The sequence below is a fragment of the Nerophis lumbriciformis genome, linkage group LG11 (genome assembly GCF_033978685.3).
Source record: "Nerophis lumbriciformis linkage group LG11, RoL_Nlum_v2.1, whole genome shotgun sequence".
Lineage (NCBI taxonomy): Eukaryota > Metazoa > Chordata > Actinopteri > Syngnathiformes > Syngnathidae > Nerophis > Nerophis lumbriciformis.
The window spans coordinates 48277043-48293327 of NC_084558.2; the positions used below are offsets into that span (position 1 = coordinate 48277043).

Here is a 16285-nt window from a genome sequence, read left to right on the forward strand (position 1 = left end):
CCCCCCCAAAAACATCCAAAAAGTGCCAACATTCACATGTTGTGACCTGATTATTAACAAGTATTAGTGATATTGTTAACCCATGTTAAGTGTTAGCATTGTCGATTTTTTTTTATACCTAATTTGGTAGTTATACGCCTCAGAATCAAATATCGAGTTTTTCTTTCTTAATTTTTTGTACATTTGCCCACAATCCTAAGGTAAGACCAGAACACATGTTTTTGTTTATGAATTCTAACTCGTAAAATATGGCAAGTAAGAGGTGGCTAACAATACATATAAAAAGAGTGCACTATTTTGCACAAAAAACATCCAAAAAATGCCAACATTCACATGTTGTGACCTGATTATTAACAAGTATTAGTAAGATTGTTAACGCATGTTAAATGTTAGCATGTTAAGTGTTAGCATTGTCGATTTTTTTGAACCTAATTTGGTAGTTTTACACCTCAGAATCAAATATTAAGTTTTTCTTTCTTAATTTTTTGTAAATTTGCCTATAATTCACAATCCTAAGGTAAGACAAGAACACATGTTTTTTTGTAATGAATTCTAACTCCTAAAATATGGCAAGTAAGAGGTGGCTAACAATACATTTAAAAAGAGTACACTATTTTGCACATAAACCCCCCCAAAAACATCCAAAAAGTGCCAACAATACTCCATTTACATGTTGTGACCTGATTATTAACAAGTATTAGTGATATTGTTAATGCATGTTAAGTGTTAGCATTGTCGATTTTTTTATACCTAATTTGGTAGTTACACACCTCAGAATCAATTATTGAATTTTTTTTTTTCTTAATTTTTTGTAAATTTGCCCACAATCCTAAGGTAAGACCAGAACACATGTTTTTGTTTATGACTTCTAACTCGTAAAATATGGCAAGTAAGAGGTGGCTAACAATACATATAAAAAGAGTGCACTATTTTGCACATAAAATCCCCCCAAAAACATACAAAAAGTGCCAACATTCACATGTTGTGACCTGATTATTAACAAGTATTAGTGATATTGGTAACGCATGTTAAGTGTTAGCATTGTCTTTTTTTTTTAACCTAATTTGGTAGTTATACACCTCAGAATCAAATATCGAGGTTTTCTTTCTTAATTTTTTGTAAATTTGCCTATAATTCACAATCCTAAGGTAAGACAAGAACATGTTTTTTTTTTTTTATGAACTCTAACTCGTAAAATATGGCAAGTAAGAGGTGGCTAACAATACATTTAAAAATAGTACACTATTTTGCACATAAAACCCCCCAAAAACATCCAAAAAGTGCCAACATACACATGTTGTGACCTGATTATTAACAAGTATTAGTGATATTGTTAACGCATGTTAAGTGTTAGCATTGTCGATTTTTTTTATACCTAATTTGGTAGTTGTACACCTCAGAATCAAATATCGAGTTTTTCTTTCTTAATTTTTTGTAAATTTGCCCACAATCCTAAGGTAAGACCAGAACACATGTTTTTGTTTATGAATTCTAACTCGTAAAATATGGCAAGTAAGAGGTGGCTAACAATACATATAAAAAGAGTACACTATTTTGCACATAAAACCCCCCCAAAAGCATCCAAAAAGTGCCAACATTCACATGTTGTGACCTGATTATTAACAAGTATTAGTGATATTGGTAACGCATGTTAAGTGTTAGCATTGTCGATTTTTTTTTTTACCTAATTTGGTAGTTATACACCTCAGAATCAAATATCGAGGTTTTCTTTCTTAATTTTTTGTAAATTTGCCTATAATTCACAATCCTAAGGTAAGACAAGAACACGTTTTTGTTTTTTTTAATGAATTCTAACTTGTAAAATATGGCAAGTAAGAGGTGGCTAACAATACATATAAAAAGACTACACTATTTTGCACATAAAAACCCCAAAAACATCCAAAAAGTGCCAACAATGCTCCATTTACATGTTGTGACCTGATTATTAACAAGTATCCCATCAGTCTTTATCCCAGTGAGAGCAGACATTGTACAGTAAGTGATTGTGTTATTATGTTTGTATATCTTGTTTAGCACTTGACAATACTGCTACATGATGCTTAGTGTTTGACTAAAGCTGCGTCTGTTTAGCACACAGCTTCTAAAACCTGTAGAGCATCCTCCTTATATTCAGGCTCAAAAATAGAAGTCTCTGGATCATCATTTGTCCCAAAGTAGTCTTTGCTGTCTCTCATCAAGTCTGCCATGATTAGTAGTCTTGTTGTTGTTGAAGGGAAAGTGAACGTTGTGAAATGAATACACTTAAAATGAGGAAAATATGTAAATATGACATGTTATTATGAATGTTACTAGATACTACATATATACTTACAGCGTGTATATAAACCCTTGATGGAGTTTTTTTAGAGCGCTTTATAGGTGGAATAGAACAACTCTCATTGGCTCCATTGTTAAAATGATGAAAATATGTAAATATTACATGTTATTAGGAATGTTTCTAGATACTACATATATACTTACAGCGTGTATATAAAACCTTGATGGAGGTTTTTTTTAGAGCGCGTTATAGGCGGAATAGAACGACTCATTGGCTCCATTTTTAAAATGATGAAAATATGTAAATATTACATGTTATTAGGAATGTTACTAGATACTACATATATACTTACAGTGTGTATATAAAACCTTGATGGAGGTTTTTTTTTAGAGCGCTTTATAGGCGGAATAGAACAACTCTCATTGGCTCCATTGTTAAAATGATGAAAATATGTAAATATTACATGTTGTTATGAATGTTACTAGATACTACATATATACTTACAGCGTGTATATAAAACCTTGATGGAGGTTTTTTTTTAGAGCGCGTTATAGGCGGAATAGAACGACTCTCATTGGCTCCATTTTAAAAATGATGAAAATTTGTAAATATTACATGTTATTAGGAATGTTACTAGATACTACATATATACTTAGTGTGTATATAAAACCTTGATGGAGGTTTTTTTTTAGAGCACTAAATAGGTGGAATAGAACTCTCATTGGCTCCATTGTTAAAATGATGAAAATATGTAAATATTACATGTTATTATGAATGTTACTAGATACTACATATATACTTACAGCGTGTATATAAAATCTTGATGGAGGTTTTTTTTATAGAGCGCGTTATAGGCGGAATAGAACGACTCTCATTGGCTCCATTTTTAAAATGATGAAAATATGTAAATATGACATATTAGGAATGTTACTAGATACTACATATATACTTACAGCGTGTATATAAAACCTTGATGGAGGTTTTTTTAGAGCGCATTATAGGCGGAATAGAACGACTCTTATTGGCTCCATGGTTAAAATGATGAAAGTATGTAAATATTACATGTTATTATGAAGGTTACTAGATACTACATATATACTTACAGTGTGTATATAAAACCTTGATGGAGTTTTTTTAGAGCTTTATAGGTGGAATAGAACAACTCTCATTGGCTCCATTGCTAAAATGATGAAAATATGTAAATATTACATGTTATTATGAATGTTACTAGATACTACATATATACTGACAGCGTGTATATACAACCTTAATGGAGGTTTTTTAGAGCGTTTTATAGGCGGAATAGAACAACTCTCATTGGCTCCATTGTTAAAATGATGAAAATATGTAAATATTACATGTTATCATGAATGTTACTAGATACTACATATATACTTACAGCGTGTATATAAAACCTTGATGGAGTTTTTTTTTAGAGCGCGTTATAGGCGGAATAGAACGACTCTCATTGGCTCCATGGTTAAAAATGATGAAAATATGTAAATATTACATGTTATTATGAATGTTACTAGATACTACATATATACTTACAGCGTGTATATAAGACTTTGATGGAGGTTTTTTAGAGCGCTTTATAGGCGGAATAGAACGACTCTCATTGGCTCCATTGTTAGCTTATTCTTGCTTGCGTTTATTTACGCAATTTAAAAAAAAACAGAAAAATGTGTGTTCTTGTCCTAAAATGAAAAAAAAAATGTGCGCTTGCCCTTTAACAGTTTTAAGGCAGAGCTAATGGTTTGACTTCAGTGAGTTTGATTGACAGGCGGGCTCCTAAGTGGAATGCGGTTTGCTGGGTGGAGCTCAGGTGTGTTGACAAGGCTTTTAGCGCTCACATGCTGTCAGGATGGCTCACAGACCGGTGTGTGTGTGTGTGGGTCAGAGGTCACTAATGCCCTGCTGTGGGGGTGGTGGTGGTGGAGGGGCGCGTCCACCGTAGAGGACGTGTGAACTGAGGCGTAAAGGCTCTCCTGCACACACTCTGATCTTTGTGTGGCCACTTTCACGCCCAAGCAGCGACGTGGGAAAGAGACTCCGCCGGTGCGTCTTCCTGCACGCCTCAAAAATGCCAAGGAAGATGGAGCAGTGTCAATAGGGCCTTGGCGGCTTTCGCCACGTAAAAAGCAGAAGTTGAAGGACTTTTCTTGTGTTTGTGCAGGCGTGCAACGGTAACGAGTACTCGGTGGTGCCCAAGCCAGACATGATGAGGATGCTCAGGCAGAAAGGTCGGTCAACCGCCGTGCGAGGCCAGCATGACAACGTGGCGAAGGTTTCATCCATGTGCCTTTTTTTTTGTAGGACTCCTGCAAGAAAAGAACGCTTCTCTGGCCTCGCTGGAGGAGGAGGAGGATGACAGCCATGAGCTCCCCAGGTACGCCGCTCAGTGCCGCTGGGCCTCCCTGTCGGAGCTGGACCCCGTCACGCTCAGCTTCCCCGGGGGGGCGCCCCTACAGCTGCACAACCTGCCCTCGGCCCTGATGCCCCAGGTGTCGCACTACTACGTGTGCACCCAGTGTGGCAAGGTGTTCTGGAAGGGCTCCCACTTTAAACGCCTGCTGTCCACCTTCCAGGAGGTGTTGCACGTAACAGAATGATCCAGTTAAAGAATGATCCGGTAACAGAATGATCCAGTAACATAATGACCCAGTAACAGAAATGACCCAGCAACAGAATGATCCAGTAACGGAGTGATCCAGTAACAGAATTATCCAGTAACAGAATGACCCAGTAACAGAATGACCCAGCAACAGAATGATCCAGTAACAGAAATGATCAAGTAACATAATGATCCAGTAACAAAATGATCCAGTAACAAAATGATCCAATAACAGAAATGACCCAGCAACAGAAATGATCCAGTAACGGAATGATCCAGTAACGGAATGATCCAGTAACATAATGATCCAGTAACATAATGATCCAGTAACAGAATGATCCAGTAACAGAAATGATCCAGTAACAGAAATGATCCAGTAACGGAATGATCCAGTAACGGAATGATCAAGTAACGGAATGATCCAGTAACAGAAAGATCCAGTAACAAAATGATACAGTAACAGAAATGATCCAGTAACATAATGATCCAGTAACAGAAATGATCCAGTAACAGAATGACCCAGTAACAAAAATTACTCAGTAACAGAAATGATCCAGTAACGGAATGATACAGTAACAGAAATGATCCAGTAACAGAACTGATCCGGTAACAGAATGATCCGGTAGCAGAATGATCCAGTAACATAATGATCTAGTAACAGAATTGTCCAGTAACAGAAATGATCCAGTAACAGAAATGATCCGTAACAGAAATGATCTAGTAACAGAAATGATCCAGTAACAGAATGACCAAGTAACAAAAATGACTCAGTAACAGAAATGATCCAGTAACCGAATGATACAGTAACATAATGATCCAGTAAAAGAATGATCCGGTAACAGAATGATCCGGTAGCAGAATGATCCAGTAACATAATGATCTAGTAACAGAATTGAGCCGGTAACAGAATGATCCGGTAACAGAATTGTCCAGTAACAGAAATGATCCAGTAACAGAAATTATCCCGTAACAGAAATGATCTAGTAACAGAAATGATCCAGTAACAGAAATGATCCAGTAACAGAATGACCAAGTAACAGAAATGATCCAGTAACGGAATGATACAGTAACTGAATGATACAGTAACTGAATGATACAGTAACAGAAATGATCCAGTAACAGAATGATCCAGTAATCCGGTAACAGAATGATCCAGTAACAGAACTGATCCGGTTACAGAATGATCCAGTAACATAATGATCCAGTAACCGAAGGATCCAGTAACAGAACTGATCCGGTAACAGAATGATCCGGTAGAAGAATGATCCAGTAACATAATGATCCAGTAACAGAACTGATCCGTTAACAGAATGATCCAGTAACAGAATGATCCAGTAAAAGAATGATCCAGTAACGAAAGGATCCGGTAACAGCAATGATCCGGTGACAGAAATGATCCAATTACAGAATTGTACAGTGACAGAAAGGATCTAGTAACAGAAATGATCCAGTAACAGAAATTACCAAGGTTTTTAGTTATCAGTTGACTTGAATTGCTTGCCAGTGTGCGTTGTAGACAAGACTTGTGAACCCAGCCTCAGTTTTAAAATGATGGACATTATCCGCTTTTACGCTTTTATTTGGGAAAGCTGCGCAAAGGCCGCAGGTTTTTCTTCTCTTAATTACGGTATCTCTTAGAATATGTTCAAGCCAACATATGTTAATAAAGGTATGCTGTACTTACCAGCACAGTTCAATGGGTGCATGTTCTGGTGTGTTCCGGAAAGACAAAAGCAGCACAGGTGCAACGTCAACACAACACAAGACGTCACATTTCCTTTCCCCTTTTCCCGAATCCTGCAGAGGTCTCAGCTTGACGCTCTTAAGAGATGCACACGTCTTTCTAATGCTGCGGTTCAAGGAATTTCCGAGTTCCTTCTCGGAATTTCGACTGTAGCGCTCTTCGAGGTCGGATTCTCACCAACCCCGATTTGGTTTCAAATGCTCCGAATGTAAACAATAATGTAAGCTTCTATGATATCCCCTATTTGCACTTCTGATTACTGACTTTCCGGACTATAGAACACACCGGCATATAAACCGCACCCACTACATTTTAGAAGAAAACAATAATTCCATATATAAGCCACATATATATACGTTGTGAAATGAGTTATTTACACAGATATATTGTATAAATATTTATTGACATACCTAAATTCATTCCAAATGGTGTGTGTAACAGGGCAGTAAAACGGTTGATCAAACAAAACAGAAGTCCTGGTCATGGACCCACTAGCTGTGCAAGCTAGCTCTCCAATCAGCTTAACAGACTCAATAACTCCCTGGTGATGTTTTGGTGAGTTTACTGAGGAATTTGTGAAACTGAAACAAAACAAAAAGAATGTCGTTGTAAGTTAATAATACTAACACAGACACCCGTAAACCTGTTAGCATGTTAGCTAATGGTAACGACGCTCGCTTGATTACATTACAATAGCACGCACAAATATGCATGAAAACACTCCTACAGACGTCACACATGGGACGCTTTAGTCAGTAAGAATTGTTTTAGTTATATTGTAAAACTTACAAACTTGCTTGGAGTGACGAATGAAGAATTCATACGAATATTGATTGATTGATTGAAACTTGTATTAGTAGATTGCACAGTACAGTACATATCCCGTACAATTGACCACTAAATGGTAACACCCCAATAAGTTAATCAATTCATGGTAAAACGCAGTTTTGCTTCCGGTTCAAGGCATTAAAACAGGGAGTAGATTTTTAACCCGCATCACCTGCAGTGAGAAAACTCGTCCAAGAGATGACGCCATAGCACAAACAAAAACACCATTTCGGTGTATTTGCTTGTGTTTTATGAATACTATTTGCATTATGGCAGTCAGCAACAAAAAACTCCATAAACTAGCCGCACCGTTTTATAAGCTAATAATTAGAGATGTCCGATAATTTCGGACTGACGACATTATCGGCCGATAAATGCTTTAAAATGTGATATCGGAAATTATCGGTAGCACAATAAACTTTAAAGGCACTGCCTTTGCGTGCCAGCCCGGTCACATAATATCTACGGCTTTTCACACACACACAAGTGAATGCAAGGCATACTGAGGGTGGCCGTATAAACAACTTTAACACTGTTACAAATATGCGCCACACTGTGAACCCACACCAAACAAGAACGACAAACACATTTCGGGAGAACATCCGCACCGTAACACAACATAAACACAACAGAACAAATACCCAGAATCCCTTGCAGCACTAACTCTTCCGGGACGCTACAATATACACCCCCGCTCCCCCCACCTCTACCTCCTCATGCTCTCTCAGGGAGAGCATGTCCCAAATTCCAAGCTGCTGTTTTGAGGCATGTTAAAAAAAAATAATGCACTTTGTGACTTCAATAATAAATATGGCAGTGCCATGTTGGCATTTTTTTTTTCCATAACTTGAGTTGATTTATTTTGGAAAACCTTGTTACATTGTTTAATGCATCCAGCGGGGCATCACAACAAAATTAGGCATAATAATGTGTTAATTCCACGACTGTATATATCGGTATCGGTTGATATCGGAATCGGTAATTAAGAGTTGGACAATATCGGGATATCGGCAAAAAAGCCATTATCGGACATCTCTAGTTGTAAAACTTACAAGCGTTGCTTGGAGTGACGAATGACGAATTCATACGAGCAGAAACACAGTTTTGCTTCCGGTTCAAGGCATTAAAACAGGGAGTAGATTTTTAACCCGCATCACCTGCAGTGAGAAAACTCGTCCAAGCACAAATAAAAACACCATTTCGGTGTATTTGCTTGTGTTTTATGACAACTATTTGCATTATGGCAGTCAGCAAAGAAAAATATATAAATTTTCCGCACCGTTTTATAAGCTAATTAGTATACATTAAATATATACTTACAGCGCGTATATAAAACCTTGATGGAGGTTTTTTTAGAGCGCTTTATTGACGGAATAGAGCGACTCCTATTACCCCCTTTGTTAGCTGACTTTTGCTAATGTTTATTTATGATTTAGAATGCAGAATGTCTTACATAAGGATTGTGAATGACAGCCAACACTTCAAAAAAAGAGTCAGTTCCCCCTTTAAGACTTGGCAGATGTCCACTTTATGATTGGATTATTTGGAAAAACCACGGAGGTTTTGATGTCCGCGTGCGTTTCAGCCAATTTGCAGTCCAAAAACGACTTCTGACTTCCCGCCGCGAGCGTCTGCAACACCTTCTTAAACGTCACCTGACTCCATGTCGCTAATTGCGCTACTTTGAAGGGATCCTGAAAGGGCAGAATCGTGTGCTTTGTGAGTGGATTCAACCTTCCCCCGGACTACAATGGACTTATCTGCCAGGACCATTGTCTCTGGGAAGGATGGTGGGGGAAGGGGGTCTGTGCGGGACCTGGAACACCGATGTAAACAAGACGTAGACAAAGGGGATCATGTCCAGGTCTGACATGTTCCTAACACTGCAGACAATGATGGTGAGGACTGGGGGATTATTACACTCCCTTATTGTGTCCCTTTCTGGGTCACGGTTGGACTTGATACCTGGGATCTTGTACTTCTTCGAACTTCACCTTAGGACTGGGCTCAACCAAGGACTGGCTCCAAATGGGACATTTGTTGGAGACTATGAGTTGGACCAAATAACTAGAGACTTCTTGGAACTTGGACCAAAACCATAGTCTCTTTTGGTACATATGTCCAAATGGCCTTGGACTTTCCTGAGACTTGACTGTTTTTTGGATTTGTGAGGCAGTAGTAATGCATAATGTTTAGGACTTGCTCCAAAAGAACCTTGGATTTTTTTTTCAGGACTGGTGCATTACTGGACTAAAAACTCTAAACTTGATTTGGAATCCGAATTACTCCAAATAATTGGGTCTTTGTAATTGACTATGGATATGACCTCGGACTTTGGATTCCTAAAGCAATTTCAATGTTTCTGTATTTATGTTTGATTGAAAAATGTGCACCTTTTGGGCACTGGTCTAGGACGTCATAATTGGGACTACAAAATAATAACTGACAGAGGGACATGCAATGCAGATATTTAGTCCAAATTAATTCAGACTTCAAACAATTTCTTAAGACTCAAGACTTTCTGGAAACTGAAGACCAATTTACTAAATAATTAGGCCCCAGATCCCCAGACGTTAGTCCCTAGTTCGACCAAGTAATTGGGACATTCTTGAGTCTTGACCAGTTGAAATGAGAACATACTAGAGATTTAGTCCAGCTGACTTTGACCTTGCTTGAGTCTTGAAGCGTGAAGGATTTGGGATGCAGTTTTGAATTCATCTCATGTGTTTAGCTTTCCTTCTGTGGACTTGGGCCTTTCTAGAGACTGAAGACCAAATCAATTAATAGTTAGTCCCCAGATCCCCAGAAGTTAGTCCGTAGTTAGACCAAGTAATTGAGACATTCTTGAGACTTGACCAGTTGAAATGAGAACATACTAGAGATTTAGTCAAGCTGACTTTGGACTTGAAGCGTGAAGGATTTGGGATGCAGTTTTGAATTCATCTCACGTGTTTAGCTGTCTCGAGACTTTGGATCTGCATGAAACTCGGAACATACGATTTCAGACTTTCAAGGCAGTCTCTTTGGACTTTGGACTTGGGTCTTTCTAGAGACTGAAGACCAAATCAATTAATAGTTAGTCCCCAGATCCCCAGAAGTTAGTCCGTAGTTTGTCCCAATTACTTGGTCTATCTTGACACTTGACCAGTTGAAATGAGAACATACTAGAGATTTAGTCCAGCTGACTTTGGACTTGCTTGAGTCTTGAAGTGTGAAGGATTTGTGATGCAGTTTTGAATTCAACATCTCATGTGTTTAGCTGTCTCGAGACTTTGGATTTGCATGAAACTCAGAACAAACAACTTCAGACTTATAAGGCAGTTACTTTGGACTTGGGTTTTTATAGAGACTGAAGACCAAATCACTAAATAATTAGGCCCTAGATCTCCAGAATTCAGTCCTTTGTTAGACCAAGTAATTGAGACATTCTTGAGACTTGACCAGTTGAAATGAGAACATACTAGAGATTTAGTCCAGCTGACTTTGGACTTGCTTGGGTCTTGAAGCGTAAAGGATTTGGGATGCAGTTTTGAATTCATCTCACGTGTTTAGCTGTCTCGAGACTTTGGATTTACATGAAACTCGGAACATACGATTTCAGACTTTCAAGGCAGTCTCTTTAGACTTGGGTCTTTCTAGAGACTGAAGACCAAATCAATTAATAATTAGGCCCTAGATCTCCAGAAGTTAGTCCTTTGTTAGACCAAGAAATTGAGACATTCTTGAGACTTGACCAGTTGAAATGAGAACATACTAGAGATTTAGTCCAGCTGACTTCGGACTTGCTTGGGTCTTGAAGCGTAAAGGATTTGGGATGCAGTTTTGAATTCATCTCACGTGTTTAGCTGTCTCGAGACTTTGGATCTTCATGAAACTCGGAACATACGATTTCAGACTTTCAAGGCAGTCTCTTTGGACTTGGGTCTTTCTAGAGACTGAAGACCAAATCAATTAATAGTTAGTCCCCAGATCCCCAGAAGTTAGTCCTTAGTTAGACCAAGTAATTGGGACAATCTTGAGACTTGACCAGTTGAAATGAGAAAATACTAGAGATTTAGTCCAGCTGACTTTGGACTTGCTTGAGTCTTGAAGTGTGAAGGATTTGGGATGCAGTTTTGAATTCATCATCTCATGTGTTTAGCTGTCTCGAGACTTTGGATTTGCATGAAACTCAGAACAAACAACTTCAGACTTATAAGGCAGTTTCTTTGGACTTTGGACTTGGGTCTTTCTAGAGACTGAAGACCAAATCAATTAATAGCTAGGCCCCAGATCCCCAGAAGTTAGTCCGTAGTTAGACCAAGTAATAGGGACAATCTTGAGACTTGACCAGTTGAAATGGGAACATACTAGAGATTTAGTCCAGCTGACTTTGACCTTGCTTGAGTCTTGAAGCGTGAAGGATTTGGGATGCAGTTTTCAATTCATCATCTCATGTGTTTAGCTGTCTCGAGACTTTGGATTTGCATGAAACTCGGAACAAACGATTTCAGACTGTTAATGCAGTTTCTTTGGACTTCTGACTTTGGCCTTTTCTAGAGACTGAAGACCAAATCACTAAACAATTAGGCCATAGATCTCCAGAAGTTAGTTCGTAGTTAGACCAAGTAATTGGGACAATCTTGAGACTTGACCAGTTGAAATGAGAACATACTAGAGATTTAGTCCAGCTGACTTTGACCTTGCTTGAGTCTTGAAGCGTGAAGGATTTGGGATGCAGTTTTGAATTCATCTCACGTGTTTAGCTGTCTCGAGATTTTGGATCTGCATGAAACTCGGAACATACGATTTCAGGCTTTTAAGGCAGTTTCTTTTGACTGCAGACTTGGGCCTATATAGAGACTGAAGACCATATCACTAAATAATTAGGGCTCAGATCCCTAGAGGGAAGTCCGTAGTTAGACCAAGTAATTGGGACATTCTTGAGACTTGACCAGTTAAAATGAGAACATACTAGAGATTTAGTCCAGCTGACTTTGGACTTGCTTGAGACTTTGATCAATTGATTGAACATATTCTGGAGATGTATGCCAGCTGACTTTGGACTTGAAGCGTGAAGGATTTGGGATGCAGATTTGAATTCATCTCATGTGTTTTAGCTGTCTCGAGACTTTGGATTTGCATGAAACACGGAACAAACGACTTCAGACTTTTAAGGCAGTTTCTTTGGACTGCGGACTTAGGCCTTTCTAGAGACTGAAGACCAAATAATTTAACACGTCTGACTTGACTGGGACAGTTTTGAGACCAGGACCTGTATTTCTGAGAATACCGGCAAGGGCATGGTGCCGTTCCGTAGATCTAGAGATAAACTTCAATTAGGAAAGTAAAAAATGTGGTGTGTTGTTGAAGTCATGGGTGCAGATAGTACGAGGGACGTGTCCGACCTCAGGTTCATAGTGATACTGATCTGCCCCCCCCCCCCCCCGGGCGAAGGTCCAAACCGTGGAGTTAGCGAAGCGGTCCACTCCTAACTCCTAAGGTCTCCAATCAGATGAGGAGACTATGACAACTAATCACGTTCAGGCTGGTGATTTTAGTTTGACAAACTTTTTTGTAGCTCAGCGTTATTTATTAACGCCGTTGCTTGTCTATTCCACAATCCAAACAATACCCCGTTTGTGGACAAGGAGACTGCAGCCATGGAAGCACATTCTATCTCTCACTATTATGTTAGATCCACTATGGACTGGACTCTCACTATTATGTTAGATCCACTATGGACTGGACTCTCACACTATTATGTTAGATCCACTATGGACTGGACTCTCACTATCATGCTAGATCCACTATGGACTGGACTCTCACACTATTATGTTAGATCCACTATGGACTGGACTCTCACAATATTATGCTAAATCCACTATGGACTGGACTCTCACTATTATGCTAGATCCACTATGGACTGGACTCTCGCTATTATGTTAGATCCACTATGGACTCGACTCTCACTATTATGTTGGATCCACTATGGACTGGACTGTCACTATTACCGTATGTTAGATCCACTATGGACTGGATTCTCACAGTATTATGTTAGAGCCACTATGGACTGGACTCTCACAATATTATGTTAGATCCACTATGGACTGGACTCTCACTATTATGTTAGATCCACTATGGACTGGACTCTCACACTATTATGTTAGATCCACTATGGACTGGACTCTCACTATTACAGTATGTTAGATCCACTATGGACTGGATTCTCACACTATTATGTTAGATCCACTATGAACTGGACTCTCACACTATTGTGTTAGATCCACTATGGACTGGACTCTCACAATATTATGCTAGATCCACTATGGACTGGACTCTCACTATTATGCTAGATACACTATGGACTGGACTCTCACACTATTATGTTAGATCCACTATGGACTGGACTCTCACACTATTATGTTAGATCCACTATGGACTGGACTCTCACTATCATGCTAGATCCACTATGGACTGGACTCTCACACTATTATGTTAGATCCACTATGGACTGGACTCTCACTATTATGCTAGATCCACTATGGACTGGACTCTCGCTATTATGTTAGATCCACTATGGACTCGACTCTCACTATTATGTTGGATCCACTATGGACTGGACTCTCACTATTACCGTATGTTAGATTCACTATGGACTGGATTCTCACAGTATTATGTTAGAGCCACTATGGACTAGACTCTCACAATATTATGTTAAATCCACTATGGACTGGACTCTCACAGTATTATGTTAGATCCACTATGGACTGGACTCTCACAATATTATGTTAGATCCACTATGGACTGGACTCTCACTATTATGCTAGATCCACTATGGACTGGACTCTCACACTATTATGTTAGATCCACTATAGACTGGACTCTCACACTATTATGTTAGATCCACTATGGACTGGACTCTCACACTATTATGTTAGATCCACTATGGACTGGACTCTCACTACTTTGTTAGATCCACTATGGACTGGACTCTCACTACTTTGTTAGATCCACTATGGACTGGACTGTCACTAATATGTTGGATCCACTATGGACTGGACTCTCACTACTTTGTTAGATCCACTATGGACTGGACTCTCACTACTTTGTTAGATCCACTATGGACTGGACTGTCACTTACACTATGTTAGATCCACTATAGACTGGACTCTCACACTATTATGTTAGATCCACTATGGACTGGACTCTCACAGTATTATGTTAGATCCACTATGGACTGGACTCTCACTACTTTGTTAGATCCACTATGGACTGGACTCTCACTACTTTGTTAGATCCACTATGGACTGGACTGTCACTAATATGTTGGATCCACTATGGACTGGACTCTCACAATATTATGCTAGATCCACCAGACGTCCATTGCACCGGTCGGTGGGGGGTGGGGGGTTCTCGTTGTTATCCCATTGGGTTGAGTTTTTTCTTGCCCTGATGTGGGATCTGAGCCGAGGATGTCGTTGTGGCTTGTGCAGCCCTTTGAGACACTCGTGATTTAGGGCTATATAGGTAAACATTGATTAATTAATTGATTGATCTCTTTTATTTACACGATGCAGTGAAAAGACTCAACTGCTAAGCTAACATAAGCTCAAATCCTGCTCTGTCTGGGCACTGACGTCACACGCGCTCCGCTCTCATGAAACATCTCAACTGCATATGACAGATATTCAAAGTTTTTGCTCAAAGTAACGCAGTAATTATAATTTCCTTAGTAATTCAATATTTTTTTTGGGGGGGGGGGAGTGACGAGTAACTCTAATTACTTTTTCAAAGTAATTTTCCCAAACACAGCTCAGAGTTACTGAAATATACGACCGCTTCTTTTCTGTGCATGGCCTATTTAATTCTGCCCCCCCCCCCAACATGTTTTTTCTATTCTGGTGACACCCTATAGCTGTGCTTGCGTGCCTTTAAAGTGGACCGCAGCCGCTCGCTAACGGTCTAAGTCGGTGCAACTTGTGCGTCTCCTCCTCCGAGCGAGCACCATCTCTGCTGCGACGCCATGTTATTTGATCCTTGCTCTTTCTTTGCTGGGAAGAAAAGCTCGCCTCTTTCCCACGCTCTGAGGACACGTGGTGTCCGGAATGAATTGGATGCAGAAGGCCCTCCCTCCCCGGTACCACGTCACCTCTCTCTCTCTCTCTCTCTCTCTCTCTCTCTCTCTCTCTCTCTCTCTTACTACACGCACACTTTTCCAGCAGGAATGCGAGCATTGTCAATGACATTTCCAAAAAAAAAAAATAACTGGCCATTTTTACTTCTCCCAGGACCCCCTCCGGTCTTTCCCTGCACGTCTGGGCGCCACAGCTCGGCCTGGTGCACCTATCTGCCTTGGCAACACGTCACCGCCACTCCAACTTCTTTGTTTGCGCGCTCGGGGGGGGGAAGAAGTCTTGTTCGTCGAAACAATGCGACAAAATGGAGAGAGAGCGCCGCAAATAGAATAGATTTGTGTGGCGATTCTAAAAGGTAACGTCCGCTTCAATAGGTCTAATAATAGTGATGATAACCAATAGGGGTGCAAAAAAAGGCCATGCACATTAGATTCGCTCTTTATATATATATATATATATATATATATATATATATATATATATATATATATATATCAGTGACGTGCGGTGAGGTTGATGGCTGGTGAGGCACTGACTTCATCACAGTCAGATTTACAAACATATGAACCCTAAAGAGTATCTTATTCACCATTTGATTGGCAGCCGTTAACGGGTTATGTTTAAAAGCTCATACCAGCATTCGTCCCTGCTTGGCACTCAGCATCAAGGGTTGGAATTGGGGGTTAAATCACCAAAAATGATTC

The 16285-nt window shown here is 39.5% G+C and overlaps 1 protein-coding gene across 2 annotated transcripts in view; it reads left to right on the top strand.

The window, feature by feature from the left end:
- The window catches only part of exd3 (exonuclease 3'-5' domain containing 3), a 129707-nt gene extending 124630 nt beyond the window's left edge, over window positions 1-5077 (top strand). The window contains exons 20-22 of one of the 2 annotated variants that reach the window (XM_072914159.1): window positions 4455-4521; window positions 4595-4910; window positions 5008-5077. In XM_072914159.1, coding sequence (XP_072770260.1) covers window positions 4455-4521; window positions 4595-4890 — 363 coding nt within the window. In that variant the 3' untranslated portion in view covers window positions 4891-4910; window positions 5008-5077. Of the gene's footprint in view, window positions 1-4454; window positions 4522-4594; window positions 4938-5007 lie in introns of those variants that run through there. The other variant, XM_061966446.2, reaches the window with a different exon arrangement.
- The last annotated feature ends 11208 nt before the right edge of the window (window positions 5078-16285 follow it).